The sequence below is a fragment of the Jaculus jaculus genome, chromosome 9, assembly GCF_020740685.1.
Source record: "Jaculus jaculus isolate mJacJac1 chromosome 9, mJacJac1.mat.Y.cur, whole genome shotgun sequence".
In the NCBI taxonomy this organism is placed as follows: Eukaryota; Metazoa; Chordata; class Mammalia; order Rodentia; family Dipodidae; genus Jaculus; species Jaculus jaculus.
This window is the reverse complement of record NC_059110.1, coordinates 122,277,446-122,295,607: the sequence shown is the minus strand read 5'-3', so window position 1 is coordinate 122,295,607 and position 18,162 is coordinate 122,277,446. Positions and strand designations below refer to the sequence as shown.

Genomic DNA, 18,162 nt, shown 5'->3' with positions numbered 1-18,162 from the left:
TTTTTATTAACATTTTCCATGTTTATAAAAAATATCCCATGGTAATACCCTCCCTCCCCTCAGTTTCCCCTTTGAAATTCCATTCTCCATCACATCCCCTCACCATCTCAATCAGTCTCTCTTTTATTTTGATGTCATCTTTTCCTCCTCTTACGATGGTCTTGTTTAGGTAGTATCAGGCACTATGAGGTCATGCACATCTAGGCCATTTTATGTCTGGAGGGAGCACGTTGTAAGGAGTCCTACCCTTCCTTTGGCTCTTACATTCTTTCCACCACCTCTTCCTCATTAGACCCTGAGCCTTGGAAGGTGTGATCGAGATGTTACTCAGTACTCCAGTCACTTCTTTCCTGCACTATGATACCTTCTGAGTCATCCCAAGGTCACTGCCATCTGAAAAGAGAAATTCTCTACCCAAAATGAGTTTAGCATTAATATAAGAGTATAAATATTAAGAGAAGTGCTTACTGGGCAATTTGATAAGCATAGTATATACACTTATCCAGACATCAGCAGATGTTACACCCCTAGGGGTCATGACTACCCCTGTTTTAAGTTTTCAGTATCAGGGATGTATTCCCTCCCATGGAGCGGGCCTCCAGTCCAATTGGAGGGCAGTTGGTTTCCACCATGACAGACATGCCACTATTGTACCTGTTGGCTCATTTGGCCTGGCTGGCCAATCATAAGGCTTGCAGGGTCCACTGTTGAGTATCTTCACTGGTGGTATCTCTTTCGCTCATTGAACTACATGTAGAATGGCTTCTTCCAGCTTTATGTCAGATGGTCCTGGTTTTCCTTTTATTGTTATTATTTATTATTTTTCTTCCGAGGTAGGGTATCACTCTAGACCAGGCTGACCTGGAAATCATTATGTAGTCTCAGGCTGGCCTTGAACTCACAGCAATCCTCCTAACTATGCCTCCTGAGTGCTGGGATTAAAGGCTCTGAGAGTCTGTTTTCTAAAAGATCACCCTACTTTGTACCCCCAACAACACTGAATATAGGTTTCTTCATACCCTATATTGCAGAAGTACTTTTATAGCAATTAAAGCATAGCATGTTGAAGATAATTTTATTTGGTGTCTGATAAATTACTTGGGCTGGTCACTTAAAAAATATAATAATCAAAGAGAATGGGTGTGCCAGGGCCTACAGCCTCTGGAAATGAGCTTGATGTATGCACCATCTTGTGCATCTGGCTTACACGGGTCCTAGGGAATTGAACCTGGGTCCTTTGGCTTTGCAGGCAAGTGCCTGAACCACTAAGCCATCTCTCCAGCCCACCTTCCTTTTCCTTTACACTGCTGGGGAATCTAAACCTATGGTCATGTGCATGTGAGGCAAACTCTCTTACTAAACTATGTCCCCATCCCAGGACCAGTTACTAGTTTTAAATGAAAACAATACAAATAAAAAGGGTAAGTTTCCCAAATGACCTTGATTACTTTGTGGGAGTAGACGGGATGTTGTTTTCTGCTACCTGGGTCTAAGTCCTTTCCATGGTAGATTATACAGTTATCCTGCGGCTATTATAAACACATACACTTGGCTATTCATTGGAAGAACTCTTACCTGCTAAATCATCTTCCCAGCCCCATAGTTCTATTTTTTTCTTTTTCTTTTTTTTTTAAGAGATCAAGAGAGAGAGAAAATTGGCACGTCATGGCCTCAGCCACTGCACTTGAACTCCAGACTCTTGCACCACCTAGTGGGCATGTGTGACTTTGCGCTTGTCTCACCTTGTGCGTCTGGCTTACATGGGATCTGGAGAGTTGAACATGAGTCCTTGAGCTTGGCAGGCAAGCACCTTAACCATTAAGCCATCTCTTCAGCCCTTGTTTTTTGTTTGTGTTTTTCAAGATAGGGTATCACTCTAGCCCAGGCTGACCTGGAATTCACTATACTATAGTCTCAGGCTGGACACCAGGAAGTCTTCCCTAACTTTCTTGACAAAAAGCAGCACGCTGACCTGTGACCTGAGGAGATCTACGTACCTGGAGAATAGCTTGCTTCCCTTCCTTCATCCCTCCCTCATTTTGCCAGAAACAGGCCTGTCTTCTCTAAAGACCATTAGTCTCCCAAAAGATAGGGACTACATTGCCATATATATTTTTGGGTTTTTTTTTTCATGCACTTTTATTAGTTTTTCAATTTTCATTAATCTTAGACCAAGTTACATAAAATTCTAATTAAGCTTCATGAAAACACTTCAACGTTATATTGTAGCCATTTTGTGGGACCATAATGACGTCAGTTGTCCTTAAGGCTCATAAAATGGCATCACTATTGCCACCTGTTTCTAAATTTCTGCAGAAACGCATTCAGCTAAGCAGATTAATTGGTTTACTAGATATGTATGTTTTTGATCTGATGCTTGGGATGGAACCCAGCGTCTCATGCATAGTAGGCATGTGCTCTATGACTGAGCCTTGTTGTGTATTTTATTTCTTCTGTCTACATTGTCTAGTATAGTTCTAGATATGCCGTACATTCATAAGTCCTGATTTGTTTTATTTTACTTTACTTTATTTTTTGGTTTTCCAAGGTAGGGTCTCACTCTAGCTCAGGCTGACCTGGAATTCACTATGAAGTCTCAGGGTGGCCTCGAACTCACAGCAATCCTCCTACATCTGCATCTGGAGTGCTGGGATTAAAGGCGTGTGCCACCACGTCCAGCTTCCTAATTAGATCTATATGTATACTTTCTGCCTTAGTGAGAGACTCTTAGAAGATATTAATTCTGTTTCCACTGTTCTGCCCCAGAGTGAAAGGTGAGCCTTTGAATTAAGTGCTATTGCTACAAAGAATGCTCCGCTACTGCCTGTTTTCTTGACTTAATGGAAGCTTCCAGAAATCCCCCTACGGGAGAATGAGAGGTAATGCTACTAGGTACTCTGGCAGCACTTCATTCTTTCTACATCATGTGCTGGGAGCCAGCCACCAAGCCAGCCTTCCCGGGCCACCTGCCCTGGGTCCCAGAACATAGGGCAGCAGGTCCCTCATGGGCAGGCTGAAGCCACACTGGTCTGGGATATTCCCTCCTCTGAAGAAAAGCAGGTTGACTCTTCTAAAAAGCTTATGTGAATTGCGAGAACTGAGCAAATCTGTATGTAATATGCATCTACACCTATATTCATCAGATAGTCGTACAAAAGCGTGGAAGTCACAAGCGCGGGGCTGATTGTCAGGACCGAGTCCTGAGGGAGGAGGACATCTTGCATCATGTCTTCCTGCGTGACCAGCCTACATGTCATAGAGCCGCAGCTGCTCTTGCATGTCGCCGTCGGACATCTCGCCGAACGTCTCTTTGTTGTCCTTCATGAGCTTGAAGATGGCAGCCAACTGTTCTTTCTGAACTCTGTTGAGAAGAAATGATAACAGGAAAAGAATACTCCCAACCCACAGGGAGACAGATGTGCCACCAACCTAGTAGGGGGCTCTCCTATGTAATTACCTTTGTTTTTCAGTGTAAGAGGGAAAATAAAGTAAAACAAAATCAACCTAAAACACAGGGGCTGGGGGCTGGAGACATGGTTCAGAGTGATCCAGGTTTGATTCCCCAGTACCATGTAAAGTCAGTTGCACAATGCTGCATGCATCAGAAGTTGTTTTCAGCCACCCATTCTCTCCCTCCCTCTCTGTTTCTCTCTCTGCTTGCAAATAAATAAATAAAAATATTTTTAAAAAACACAGGAGCATCTGGGTGTGGTGGCACACACCTTTAATCCCAGCACTCGGGAGGCAGAGGTAGGTGGATTGCTGTGAGTTTGAGGCCACCCTGAGAGTACACAGTTAATTCCAGGTCAGCCTGGGCTAGAGTGAAACCCTACCTCAAAAAACCAAAAAAAAACATAAATAAATACATAAAAAATAAAAAAGGAGCTTGGGCTGGAGAGATGGCTTAGGCACTTCCCTGCAAAGCCAAACAATCTAGGTTCACTTTCCTAGGACCCACATAAGCCAGATGCACAAGGTGACACATGCATCCAGGATTTGTAGTGGCTGGAGGCCCTAGAGTGCCCATTCTTTCCTTCCCTTCTCTCCCCTTCCTAATAAATAAAAATAAAATATTTTTAAGAAAGGGATGGCTTAGCAGTTAAGGCATTTGCCTGCAAAGCTGAAGGACCCAGGTTCGATTCCCCAGGACCCACATTTGCCAGATGCACAAGGGGGCATATGCATCTGGAGTTCGTTTGCAGTGGCTTGAGGTCCTGGCATGCCCATTCTCTCACTCTCTCTCTCTCTCCCTCTTCCTCTGTAAAATAAATAAATAAATAAATAAAATATATATTACTTAAAAAAAAAAAAACAACAGGAGCTGGTTTGTTCCCTATTCAGCCCTGAGATCTTAAGTTTCAGGTTAGCTGTAGAGATTTGGGGCATCCAGTGGCACTCAGATTCACTGTGCCTCATTCTCCGCCCTCCTGGGCCTTATTTTTGTGGTGACTTGCATGACCCTAAAAAGGAAGGTTAGAAACAGTCTCAGCTTAGAGGGACAAGCCAAATGTGCAGGAAGAAAACAAAATGGTAGGTTGGGAAACAGGAGCGCCTCCAGATGTGAGAGTGTGCAGATGTGTAGGCAGGACTGCTGGGTGATGGGGAGAGGTGGGCTGAAATCTAGCCACTGGGGTCTTCCTGCCCAGAGAAAGGGGTGCCACTTCCTCACTGGCAGACAGCGTGGCTGAAGACGAGCCTCAGTGTTGAGCACACACAGTTGGCTGGCTGAGCTGTGGCGCGAATGTGACTCAGCTGTGCCATCTGGCCAGTACAGTGACTCCCACAGCAAACATCAAGCATGGAGGGAAGCCAGCCAAAGCCAGGGGACAGTATGGTTTTGTGTTTTCGGCTGTGGTGTCCCATGATCGCGATTTCGTGTTTCTGTAGCTCCTGCCCTCCAGGCCACACCGCGTCACAGGCGTGGCACCCGAGCACGTAAGCTACACGGCAGGCTTGGACCTCAGCTCTCCCCGAAGCCATGTTCCAGGACATCCAGACTTGAGTAAGCTTCCCCACACTGCCTCAGAGGTGGTCCTGAGTGGGGGCTTTTGCTTTTCACGGCATTCATAGCATGCCTTCGGCTGAAAGCTCTACCCTCTGGAGCGCTGTATCTTCCACAGAGCAAACCTTTTTTTTTTTTTGTCTGCAGTGGCCTCTAAAAGTACCTTTAATTCCTAGCCCCTTACCCCTATATGGGGATAAAGGGAGCCTATCAGATGTACTTTACAGACTGGAATGAAGACAGGGGTACCATAAACAGCAGAGCTGCAATGGAATCATAATCACATGTCCGCATGACCATCTCCCCACATGGACACAATTATTTCATGTGGTTTTGCCGGCTGTGGCAGTTTGATTGATGGATTAATGAGACTAGGTCTCACATATCAAAAGCTGGCCTTGAACTTTCTAGGAAGCCAACAATGACCTTGAACTGCTGATCCTCCTGCCTCCAGTGCTGGGATTACAGGCATGTGCCACAGTATATTGTGCTTGTGTGTGTGTGTGTGTGTGTGTGTGTGTGTGTGTGCGCGCGCGCGTGTGTGTGTGGTTTTTCGAGGTAAGGTTTGGTCTCGCTCTAGCCCAGGCTGAACTGGAATTCACCATGTACTTTCAGGCTGGCCTCAAAACAGGCGATCCTCCTACCTCTGCCTCCCGAGTGCTGGGATTAAAGGTGTGTGCCACCACGCCTGGCTTTATTTATTTGTTTTTTTTCAAGACAGGATCTCAGTTTGTAGCCCTGGCTGGCCTGGAACATGGGCAGCCTTGAACCTGTGGCACTCATCCTGCCTCTGCTTCTCAAATACTGGGATTAAAGGTCTGTCACCACACCTGTCCCGTTGGTTGTATATTTTTAATGGGGTGGGCACAAGACTTTGGATTCTGCTAGAACAGGCATCAGAATGAAAGTTTCAAGTTTGCTTCTAAGGAAGTTTAAAAAAAAGTAAAAAAAAAAAAAAACCCACACAGTTCATCTACTCAAAGTTTATTGGACTGAACAAAGGCTGAATACAGAGCCAAGCCAGCTGTCAGGAGTACACAGGGGGCTTGCTCACCACAAGCCATGTTCGGAGGATTTCCACACAAACCTAGCGACTTATATTTGGAAGGTCACTACGTTGTATCAAGATGATCCCCGGCTGGACAGGGACATCACTATCGCTATCTAGGGACACTCAGTGAGTCCACACATGGCTCCGTGTGTGTTGCCTGGATTTCCATTCTGTCTTAAATTCTGAGCCCCAGTTCATGTGTCTAGGGAGAAGACCACCAAGCACACACGCCTTATGAGCTAACGATGAACATTTCCTGACCTTCCATGAAAGATTTTCTGAAAAACCTACTGTTTCAGGGGAAAAAAAAAAAAAAAAGTTTTAGCTAACAAATCTCAGATTTCAAATCAGTTCTGGTACAATATAAATACTGTCAAATATAAAATTCCAAGAAAGTAACCAGGGGTTGATCTGGTTATCTGGTGACATTCTAATTCATCTACATTTAAAAAAAAAAAAAAAACACCTTCTAGGAAAATGCATAGTCCAGAATCTATTGAAACTAATGTGGTTATTATTGCTTTTGCAAAGCAAAAGCAGAGATTTGGCTGAGCTGGTAAGGAAAGGCCTCTTGAGAACAAGACGGCTGCTGCACCCAGGCCGCCTCCAAGGGAAGGAGGCAGCGGTAAAACCAGCACCTGGCACGGGTCCTGTGGCCTAGTGAGCCACGGCACCTCTCACCCCTGCGCTGGCAGAGGAACCAGCCAGAGAGGAGGAGGGAGGTGGACCCCAGGGGAAAGGGCGGCCACCCTCGACAGAGGGAGGGGACGCTGGTGGGTTCCATCTCATTTCTCTCTTTCTCCCCTCAAAGCCTTGTGGGTTGGCATCAGTGAGGGCAAAAGCGGGTGGGCCACTCAAACTGGTGTCGTGAGGGTGAAGGGCGTGCGGAGAGCAAGTTCGGTAAGAAGAACCCAAGCCCGGGCCTGAGCCTGAGCTCTTGGCGAAGTCCCCACATACATCGCCACACAGCAGAGCCAAGGGCATTCCCAAGAGTCGCGCTAGCTCAGGGGAAGTCCTCAATTCTTCACGATTGATAGGCAAATCCCCCACCCAGCGCCCTCTCTCAAGGGGGTTTCCATTTTTATCTCTTAAGCTTTTAAGATGCCAAAAGAGGAAAAAAAAAAGCCTTCGGGAGGAGGCTTAGGACAACTCCATTATTCTTCAGTTCTGTGAAGAGAAATAGGGAGAAAAAGAAATTGCGTTTTACTCAGTTCACCTCACAAGCACCTCAGGATGGAAAAGGGTGGGCAGGGGTGCGGAGGGGACATGTTTGGAATTGCAGAAGGCACTCTAGACTCGATGCTGTTTTCTCGGACACAGGAAGTTTGTCCCTCACACTCTGAATACTGTCTGTGCAAGGCTGGGGGGTGCCTGTTCGGCTCCCAGTGCCCCCACCCCCTGACCTGACAGCCACAGGCCACTTTCAGCCTCCCAAGAGACACTTGAACTTGCTGACCTTCGCTTGTGTGATTACACTGATAATATTACTGTTTTCCTAGATAATTTCTCCTCCTTGGTGGCTGGGTCTTTGTCACTTCTGGGGATACTGACACCTTAAGATGCTTGTTCCCTTAAAAGGGCCCACGCTTGTGCCCATGGTTTTGTTTTGTTTGTTTGTTTCTTGTTTTTTGGTTTTTCAAGGTAGGGTCTCACTCTAGCCCACTATGTAGTCTCAGGGTGGCCCCGAACTCATGGTGATCCTCCTACCTCTGCCTCCTGAGTGCTAGGATTAAAGGTCCATGCCACCTTGGCTGGTTTTGTGCCCATGTTTTGAAGACATTCACAGAATGCACATAGGTATTTAAGTTTATGTCTTTGGCGCCCTCTCCTGGAAGTTTGCAATAATGCGCCTTTTCAGCCAGAGTTTGAAATGCACCAGGGGAATCAAATCTAGATGAGGAGAGGAGCAAGAATGAGTAGAGGACCCAAGGCTGAGGCCCTTCGGTTGCTCTCCTGCCTTTCCCATTATACCATACAAAACCCTCCTCTCGGGTCACATCCAATTCCAGAGAGTTAAGAATTGGGACAGTCCCTGGCCTGACCTCTTGGCGAGCCTAGACCACAAGCCGGGTTTGGCTTCCCTCCTGGGACCAGCAGGTGGGAAGAAGTGAAGAAGGGGAGCTCACCGCTGTACTTTGGCTTTGCCAGCCAAGCTATGAGGCCAGCCATGCCTTGCTACATTCACTGACTGGGGAGGAAGGGGCACTCCCGCCCACAGGAGCTGTCTCCAGCCTTGCTAGCCAACACTCCCAGCCATACCCTAAGCCCAGGGGCAAAGCCAATGCGGGAAAGGAGGCTGAGGCTGTGCCCGGAAGGAACCCAAGGAGGTGAGCATGCACAGCCGTCACCTCTCCTCTACAAACCTGACTCCTTTCTGGACCCAGTTTTATCTGAGCAGATCGTAGGTGGGAAAGCTCAACTGAACTCCAGGGAGAGCCCAGTCGGGGCCTCCAGCTTCCTAACTGCCATTCCTGAAAGCCTGTGAGAGAGCCTTCTAAGGAGTGTAGAACAAGGGGCCACTGTTAGGGTGGCTACGGTGGCTGAGCAGTTCCATTTAAAGTTGAGCATGGTGCAGCATCTATCTGTTAAGTAGGCATACCCTGAGCGCTGAGCTAGAGTCAGAATACAGTCTGGAACCTGCTCACTGGCCTGTGGCCGGAGAGGCACCGCGATAACATGCGTGCTATTTCCCAGGGGACAGTTCTAGGGTCAGTTTCCAGAGCTCAGCTGGATCCACATCTGTCTTGTAGCCATGAGCTCTCTGAGCCCCAGAGACAGACAGACAAAGCCAAACTGAGCAGCCTCTGCAACCCCAAACACCACATCGCGTGAGGCATAGGTAGAGCCAGTGTTGGCCAAGGGTGCTCCAGGCAGCTCAAGCTGGGCCACATGCAGGGGGTGGAGGGATCGAGCAGATGTCAGGCAAGGCAGGCATGCTACAGTCACGGAGAGCATGCTGGGCTTGGGTAACGGGATGAACATGAACTCGAGTCCCGCCAGGACCCCCTCCCGCCTCTCCTCAGCTGGGGGCACGTGAAGACTGCAGCGTGCAGATGAATGGAGGACCCTTCCTCGCCCCAAGAGTGGCTCCAGCCCACAGAACAGCTGAGGGTGGATGGGTGGTCTACAGAGCCCCAGGGACTCAGTGGGAAAGGTCCTCTTGGGCACTGGGAGTCTGCCATCTTTGAAAATAACAAGGGAGACGGGGTGTGGTGGCTCAAAGGTGTAACTCCAGCACTTGAGAAGCTGAGACAGGTGGATTGCCATGAGTTCAAGGCCAGCCTGGGTCACACAGATCAAGACAATGTGGGCTACAGAGTGAAACCCTGTCTCACCCACTCCCCAAATGAGTAACAGGGGAGTGAGTGTATGTGTGTGTGTGTGTGTGTGTGTGTGTGTGTGTGTGTGTGTCTTCCTGTTTCCTGGCCCCAGCTCTTAATATCAGGCAGTGGTGGAACCCTGCAGTCCAGGAACTGGTCTCTCCCATTCTGACAGGGCCACACCAGGCATCAATCTGAGTGGGAAGAACAAGGCACAATGCCGTCCCAGCCCCACCCGCAGAGAGCTTTGGGATAGCCGGTGTGCCAGGTCTGGCTGGGAACTGTGGCAGGAGCTGCGGGCTGTACAATTTTTCAGCCCCACCACAGGAGTTCCAAAGGAGCTACCGAGCACTGGAGGATGGGTGAATGTGGCCGTGGCCCCCCCATCCCTGGCTTCATATCGGCCGGGATGGACAGCAAATGTGCCCCCCCCCCCCCGCACGCCTGGGTCTGCAGCATGGGAGGGAGAGCAAGCCATCTCTGATACTGCTCAACCGGCTGCCTCCTCTTCCCACACCGGCCACCTAAAAAAGTGTGTCCAGGGATGGGGAGATGGCATGTTGGTTAAAAGTACTTGCTTTCAAAGCCTGTTGATCCTGGGTTTGATTCCACGGTACCCACATAAAGCCAGATGCAAAGTGGGGCTTGCATTTTGGAGCTCTTTACAGTGGTCAGAGGCACTGGTATGCCTATTCTGTTTTTTTGTTGTTGTTGTTTTTTTTCCTTTCTCTCTCTCAAATAAATGTTTTTTTTTTTTCAAAAAGCGCCGGGTATGGTGGCACATGCCTGTAATCCCAGCACTTGGGAGGCAGAGGCAGGAGAATCGCTTTGAGTTCAAGACCAGCTTGGGACTATAGAGTGAGTTCTAGGTCAGCCTGGGTTAGAGTGAGGCCGTACCTCAAAAAAAAAAAAAGTCTCAGCGACAATGGGCGCTCCCACCTTGAGGGGAACCAGTAGCCCAACCCACTGTCCCATCAGGCCCACCAGGGACTGCCTTGACCTCCAGGAACCTCTGTCCATAGGAAAGGGGCCTTTGGCGCCCGAGAATCCTCATGCATGAGAGGAACAAGAGGGGCTTGGGTGGGACGAGATGTTTTAATCGGTTATGAAGGTGGTAGGGGCGGGGGTTGAGACACGTCAGTGGCACTGGGGACACATTAGCAGACAGTGTGAGGGAAGCACCGCTAGTCTAAGAGTCGATCTCCTTACCAAAGGACTCGCAAGGACATATGTGGCTCAGGACCTAGGGAACTCGCTACAGGGAAGTGAGGTCAGAGGTCAGCTCAATCCTGAAATATAAAGGTGGCAAATGGGGTCACACCAAGAGGCAGAGTCCTCAGCACTCCCCAGGAGTCGGGGACGCCCTCCTAAGCTGTGCCTACAAGACCTTCTGTGTCCAGCGTGAGGAGCCTTCTCACGAGGCCAGCCCCTGGCGGGGAGACAGAGCTCGGGTGGGCAGAGCAGATTCGACTGTGGGGAGGAAGGGGTGCAGGTGGGTGGCCCCGGGAGCAGCCTGGAGAGGGTAGACGAGCTGGGTGCTCTTCTCCAGCCCATCACTGCTAGTTGACGCTCACGAGTGGATGCCAGCCTCAGAAAATCGTGCCACTGCACTGAGATTTCCCTTTACTATAACAGCGCCAGCCTCAACTGCACATAGGCAGCCAGGGCACATGGAGGGCAACTGGGCCAGCGCGAACGAAGTACGCTCCTCCCTGCGGCCAACCCTGGCCGCCCCACTGTGTCAGAACACTCCTTGGCCACCTTGGCAGGGTGGAATCCAGAGAAAATACTGAGAGAGGCTCGATGGATATGCTGGGGAGGGGGGGAGGTGTCTCACTGGAGTGGGGGGCAGATCAGATGGCCCTATTCTAGAAGCGGCACGGGGGCAGCTGCCTGGCGCTGCTGTGCAGAGCGGAACAGATAGAAAATGACAGGGCGGGCGGGGCCTGGGAGAGCAGAGGCTGCCAGATGGATGAGCACCAAGAATCCTGCTCTGTCCTCAAGTGACAAATTGGTTTTGTCATGGACTGCACGCAGAAGTGAACAGTGAGACTGCTCCGGGCTCTTTGCTGGCATCTCATTGTATTTCCTTAAGGTGGGGGCGGGGGAACTGCAAGAAACACAACCCACTTTCTACCTCTCCTTCCAACCCTGCCTATCCCAAGGCAGTTCATGCCTTGATTGAGGCTGGCTGAACATTACCGGGATAGGAAAGAGGCCCCTCTCCCAACCAAACTCGAAGGGAAGGGGCTTGGCCGGGCAGGGCTGTGGGAGGCCCATCCCTTGCTGGGTCCTTGTAGCAGCATTCCAGAAGCCGGCTTACCTCTGCTCCTCCTCCAGCTCCTCTCTGGTCATCATCTTCTTGTACTGGCTTCCCCTCAGCTGCCCCGGGCTGTACTTAAAGGAGAAGGCCTCTCCTGTGGGGGAGACTAATTAATAAGTGCCTTGGTGACTTGGAGGTCAGCCCCTCCCACCCTGAGCATCTCTTTTCTTTGGTTAATTTTTTTTTTTTAAACACTTCAGATAGGGTCTCACTGTAGCCCAGGCTGACCTGGAATTCATTATGTAGTCTCAGACCGGCCTTGAACTCAAAGCAATCCTCCTACCTCTGCCTCACGAGTGCTGGGATTAGAGGTATGTGCCACCACACCCAGCTTCTCTGGTCTATTGTGTGTGTGTGTGTGTGTGTGTGTGTGTGTGGTGTTGGGGCTCAAACTCAGGCCTTGCACAAGCACTCTTCCATGAGCCACACCCCCTGTTCTCCCTTTGTTAGTTATATATACATATTTTCTTTTTAGTTTTTATTTTTTCGAGGTAGTGTCTCACTCTGTCCCAAGCTGGCCTGGAATTCACTATGTAGTCTCAGGGTAGCCTCGAACTCACAGTGATCCTCCTACTTCTGCCTTCCAAGTGCTGCGATTAAAGGTGTGCGCCACCACACCTGGCTATTTTTATAAATTAAAAAATAATTTTAAATTTTAATATTTTATTTATTTGAGAGAGAGACATAAAAAGAGGCAAATAGAGAGATAATGGATGTGCCAGGGCCTCTAGCCACTATAAATGAACTCCAGATGCATGGGCCACCTTGTGCATCTGGCATACATAGGTCCTGGGGAATCGAACCTGGGTCCTTTGGCTTAGCAGGCAAGCGCCTTAACTGCTAAGCCATCTCTCCAGCCCTTTAAAAATATTTTTATTAATATGATGGAGAATGGAATTTCAAAGGGGAAAGTGTTGGGGGAGAGGGAGGGAATTACCATGGGATTTTTTTTATAATCTTGGAAAATGTTCATAAAAATTTAAAAAAAAATTTTCATTTACTTACTTGAGAGAGAGAAAGAGAGTGAGAGAAAGAGAGAGACTGGGTGCTCTAGGGCCTCCAGCCACTGCAAATGAACTCCAGACGTATGTGCCACTTTGTGAATCTGGCTTATGTATGGGTCCTGGGGAATCAAACCTGGATCCTTTGGCTTTGCAGGCAAGCACCTTAACTGCTAAGCCATCTCTCCAGCCCATCCATCCTTTGTTAGTTTAACAGAAACATGGTCCCCTGTCAAAGAGAAGCAGGTGGCCCCTTGCGCCTGCTTAAGTATGGCCCCAGCCTCAGAGGGGCCAGACACTCAGCAACATCATCTGCTCACCCCAGAACTTGCTCCCAAGCTTATCCCACACCATCCCACAAAACCCTATGGCTTCTTACACTTTGCTCTCACACTGGGAATATACAGATGAGACAGCTGGAGGGAAACTGGCCCTATCATCCGCCACTTAGCTCCATCCCCCCAAACAGCATTTCCCTCCCAGGCCAGATTGAGCCAGACAAGAGCTGTCTGCTTGTGCCTACGTGGCTGACAGTTCAGACACATGGCGCCAGTGAGGCTTTCCCCGGTCCCCTCAGACACCAACACATGCCACTCGTCTCAGGAAATACAAGGGCCTGCTGCGCTGGGTCGCAGGGTCCCTGAGCCTCCTCCCCTCCTCCCGCTCTGCGCTCCAGGCATCCAGTCGGTCAGGTGCGTTCATGCCCTCCCTTCCTCAGGTTATCCAAAATCCAAAACACGTTCAGGGCCATGATGCGGTGCGCAAGTGACCTGGGAGTTGAAGTAGATGTGCCCGAACAGACTTGGCACGAGGGTCCGTCTCTGAGGGCCAGTTCCCTCCCCGCCCCCCCCCCCCACCTCCGCGCCCAGGGCCTGTAGACCCGCCGAAGAGTCTATTTCTAGGCCTGTGTGGTGGGGGGAAAGAGGCAGGGACAGAGAGGGCTGGGCTATGTGTCCCAGAGGAAATAAAGGAGCTGGGGTACACATGCTGGGAAGAGGGGGACAAGACCTGCAGGACAGCAGAGAAAAGCAAGTGTCCTGATGAGGGTGTCCCTTTCCCCAACCAGTGTCAGGAGCTCCGAAGACAGAGGCCAGCTTCTTCTCTAAGGTCATTAAGGCAGAAAGGATCGGGTGAGGATGACATCCAACCATCCCGGCGTCTCCACACCCAGCTGTTATCCTAGAAGGGCTTCCTACGTCCCCCCCCCGCCCCCCACATAGGAGACTAGGACACTTCCACATCCGTCCCACAGCAGGAGAGGACAAGTCCCCTTTGCCCCCTCAGCTGGATGGCAATCATAACTCATCAGATAGACTGATTTGGGCTTAGGGCAGGAAAAACCTCTGGGATTAGGGTTCTCTCTTGTACCAGAGCAAATAAGTTTCTAGATATGAATTCAGAACCCTAACATACTGCAGGCGTTACCTATATCTCTGGCCATCCTAGCTTAGGAGGGGAGGGCTGGCGGCCCCCCGCAGCAGGCCAGGCCTGAAGCCTTTGGTTTGCTTCTCACTTTACAAGCATTCAAGGAGCACCACTCTAGATGCAAGGGACCAGAGCATCCACTAAGTGATGACATAATTAAAAGACACTCTCTGCTGCGAGTCAGTCTCAAGTGCCCTGTAGGCAAGGATGGCCGAGATGGGGAGTTTTAGAGGGACATCAAGTGGTGGACGAGAGCTAAAAAGGTATTGACACTGCACAGGAAGCAGAGAGGGATGTGTCTGTGTTGGACGGGGGCAGTCTTAGCAGACAGAGTTTGCTTGCCGGGTTGAAGACAATAAGGTGACTGTGCGTGAAGTGGTCACTAGGTGAGGCTGGGGTGGGCTGGGCTGCCAGGGCTCTTGCTTGGGGCGAGTTGGGGGTCATGGAGGCTTGGAGCAGAGCTTGGCAGTCAGCGCTTCCTGCCTCCTCGGGAGGCTTCCTTCCAGGCTAAGCTCTGCTCAGCTAGGCAAAACCGCAGGGCACTGGAAGCCCAGTTCTTTCTGGGTCCTCAGAGCCAAGGCCAGGGAGTGGACAGGCGGGTGCTACGTACACCTAGCTGTGATGGAGCTCATACAGGACCCTCTGAATGGACCCAGAAGAGGGAAATGACAAAGAAAACCAGTGACCCTCCACCAGGGTCACTGTATCGCTGTTTTGACAAAGTGAATAATAAAAAAATTCCCTCAGCTCAATGACCTCCTGGGTTCTGGTTGATGGGGCAAGTCTGATTGGCTTTCTGCTTTCTGAACTAGACAGCATAACAGACTGGCTGGCGAAGGCTTTAACTTAATTATACGAGGTGGGATGCATCCAATTTTGCTAGACCAGGAGGGCTGGACGCGAGAGCCCCTGGGGAGGGGGGGGTGCAAGCTTCTTTTTCCAGCCAGTGTGAATCCACCCCGGCAATTGAGGAAGTCATCTCAGCGATGCAAATCAATTAGCCCAGGAGGCTGCACTGTGGTCGTGGAGAGAGGCCAGGAGGGGGGCCGTGTGCTTCCTTCTGACCCGTGAGGCCATCAGCCTCCTTCTCTCGGCCTTGTTAGAGATGGATGAGGCGGGAGGGCTCAGCAGCAGGTACGGGGTTAAGTGTGGGACTGAGCATCTGTGGATGGTGGCCTGCCGGGCTCTTGTCCACACCCAGGGGCTTCCATGCCTGTTTCAGCCTCCCTTCGGCATCCCCAAGTCACCACAGGATTCTGACATCCACATGGCCAGGGCAGATCTGTGAGCCACAGCTACTGTGTAGCCCCTAACTGGAAGTTGATTGGGGAAGACCAAGAGAGGACAGCCAGGTGCTGGCATCCCCTCCTACGGCAGCCTCACCTGGACTGTACCACAGAAGTGCCCAGCCCTGCTCGCTCTAGTGAGTCTGGAGCCCAGAGGCGCTCTAGGCCTCACCCCTGCTGGCACCTACCTCAGGAGCCTCAGATGCTCCACTTTTTTTTTTTTTTCCTTCAAGGTAAGGTAAGGTCTCACTGTAGCCCAGGCTGACCTGGAATTCATCCTGTAGTCCCAGGCTGGCCTCGAACTCACAGCCATTCTTTACCTCTGCCTCCCGAGTGCTGAGATTGTGCCACCATGTTGGGCTAGCTGCTCCATTCTTTTTTTTTTTTTTTAATATAATTTTGTTTATTTACTTGAGAGAGAGAAAGAGGGAGAGACAGAAAGAGAGAGAGAATGGGTGCACCAGGGCCTCCAGCCACTGCAAACGAACTCCAGATGCATGCACCCCCCTTACATGGGTCCTGAAGAGTCGAACTGGGATCTTTTGGTTTTGCAGGCAAACGCCTTAATGGCTAAGCCACCTCTCCAGCCCTAGTTGCTTCATTCTTAAACTCTCTCTTTCCACCACTCATGCCAGTAGCTGCCTTAAAGCCACAGCTGGTCTTACTTAAAAGTTATTAAATAAGGGCTGGAGAGATGGCTTAGCAGTTAAGGCGTTTGCCTTGGAAACTTAAGGACCCAGGTTTAATTCCTCAGGACCCATGTAAGCCAAATGCACAAGGAGGTGCATGCATCTGGAGTTCATTTGCAGTGGCTGGAGTCCCTGGCGCACTCATTCTCTCTGTATCTGCCTCTCTCAGTCTCCTCCCTCTCTCTCTCTCAAATAAATAAAAATATTTTTAAAAATACTCCAAAATACAGAAAGTAAAAAGTCTTTCACATACCTGCTATACAGAGCTAATAAATGTTGACATTTTGCTTTTGGTTTTTTTTTGCTATAATTTCTTTTTGAAGGAAATAAAACATGACAGATCAGCAGGAACCTGTCTGTCCACCCATCCGTCCATCCATCTGGGGCATGTTGGAACCTGCTGGCTTCATCTGTGTTCTCATGGCTCCTACTCTCCCATGTGAGCCGCTGGGAGGGCCGTAGCCAAGGCCTGATGATGCAGTTCAGGGACTCAGGTCAGGGACAGCAGCTCCCTCTCCGGGGTGGTCTCTTTCCTCCTCCCCACAAAATGGGTCAGGGAGAAATGTGAACTGCCCATTTCATTCTCACCTTTCAAGTGAGAGGGAAGATAAGAGCCCTGGCAGTCAGGGAAGGCCAGGGGCTTTTTACTCACAAACTGGGGCCTCCTGTACCTGAAGCTCTTTAAACAGCCAGAAGAGCAAGGACCAAAAGTGGAGACCCTACCTCGAAAAAACAAAGATGAAAACAAAAAGTGCTGAGGAGGGCTGGACAGATGGTTCACTGGTTAAAGGCGCTTGCTTGCAAAGCCTGACAGCCTGGTTTGAGTCCCCAGTACCCACATAAACCCAGAGGCACAAAGTGGTGCGTGGGTCAGAGTCCGTCTGCAGCTGCCCTGGGCCCTGGCCCTGGCACTCATTTGTTCTCCCTCTTCCTCTCTCTGCTTGTGATTAAATAACGTTTTTTTATTTTTATTTTTATTTTTATTTTTTTTTTGGTTTTCCAAAGTAGGGTCTCACTCTAGCTCAGGGTGACCTGGAATTCACTATGTAGTCTCAGGGTGGTCTCGAACTCACGGTGATCCTCCTACCTCTGCCTCCTGAGTGCTGGGATTAAAAGGACGCCCGACTTAAATAAAAAATATTTTTAAAAGAAAAAAAAAGGGACTGGAGAGATGGCTTAGTGGTTCAGGTGCTTGCCTGCAAAGCCTATGGACCCATGTTCGACTCTCTACATCCATGTTATCCAGATGCACAGAAGTGAGGCAAGTGCAAGGTCACACATGCCCACCAGGTGATGCAAGCGTCTGGGGAGCAATCGCAGCGGCTGAGGCCCGGGCACGCTAATTCCCTCTCTCTCTGCCTCTGTGTCTCTCTCCAAAATAAAAAATAAAAATAATTTTTAAAAAAGAAAAGTGCTAAGGTGATGGGGAGAAGGGCAAACTCTCTCTATATCCCCAACTGCTAGCTCTGGGTATCCTGAGTGTGGCACAATGTGACCCCAGACCCCCCAGTACCCCTCAGAGGCAGCCCCCTGTGGGTCACTCACCATCCTCTTCCTCAGGCTCTGCTGGGGACAGCACCTTCTCACTGTCTGAGTCCTGCTCCTCTTCCTGAAAAGCAAGGACAGGAGTCAGTGTCACAGGCGGTGACCAGGTGACCTCACTTGCCCAGTATATGAGGAGTCACCAGGAGCAAGCTAAGGCCCCCCCCCCCCAGGAGAGCTGGGGGCTGCAGGGACCATCTCCTGAGATGGGGGCGTGTAAGTGGGCAGGGGGAAGGCACCTTCAAGGTCCAGTGTTACCACGTCTAACAGCAGTGCCTGTGTGGAAGCCACGGTCAGGGGAGTCTCCCCACTTCAAACTCCTGACCTTTTCCACACACTGCCTGTCCAGGCATTACGGATGCCATTTTGATACGAGGTCTCTCACCCTCACCTCAATGAGTCAATGAAGGCACCAGGAAAGCCAGCTGGGCCTGGCTGGCTCCAGGGCCTCAGGGCTCAGGGCTTTCTTTGCTTCGTTTTTTTTTTTTTTTTTCTTTTTTTCTTTTGCTCTATCCCAGGCTGA

General features: G+C 50.0%; 1 protein-coding gene and 1 non-coding gene across 2 annotated transcripts in view; both read right to left on the bottom strand.

The window, feature by feature from the left end:
* Positions 1–2,110: 2,110 nt before the first annotated feature.
* Positions 2,111–18,162, bottom strand: part of Mxra7 (matrix remodeling associated 7) — a 34,829-nt gene continuing 18,777 nt past the window's right edge. Inside the window, exons 2-4 of the mRNA XM_045159565.1 lie at positions 17,643–17,706; positions 11,697–11,790; positions 2,111–3,361 (exon numbers count right to left, since the gene is read on the bottom strand). Of these exons, the coding sequence (XP_045015500.1) occupies positions 3,247–3,361; positions 11,697–11,790; positions 17,643–17,706 (273 nt within the window). The 3' untranslated portion in view covers positions 2,111–3,246. The remainder of the gene's footprint in view (positions 3,362–11,696; positions 11,791–17,642; positions 17,707–18,162) is intronic.
* LOC123463871 lies at positions 2,222–2,352 on the bottom strand. The gene has a single exon (XR_006639242.1). It is a non-coding gene; the product is annotated as a small nucleolar RNA SNORA33 (small nucleolar RNA).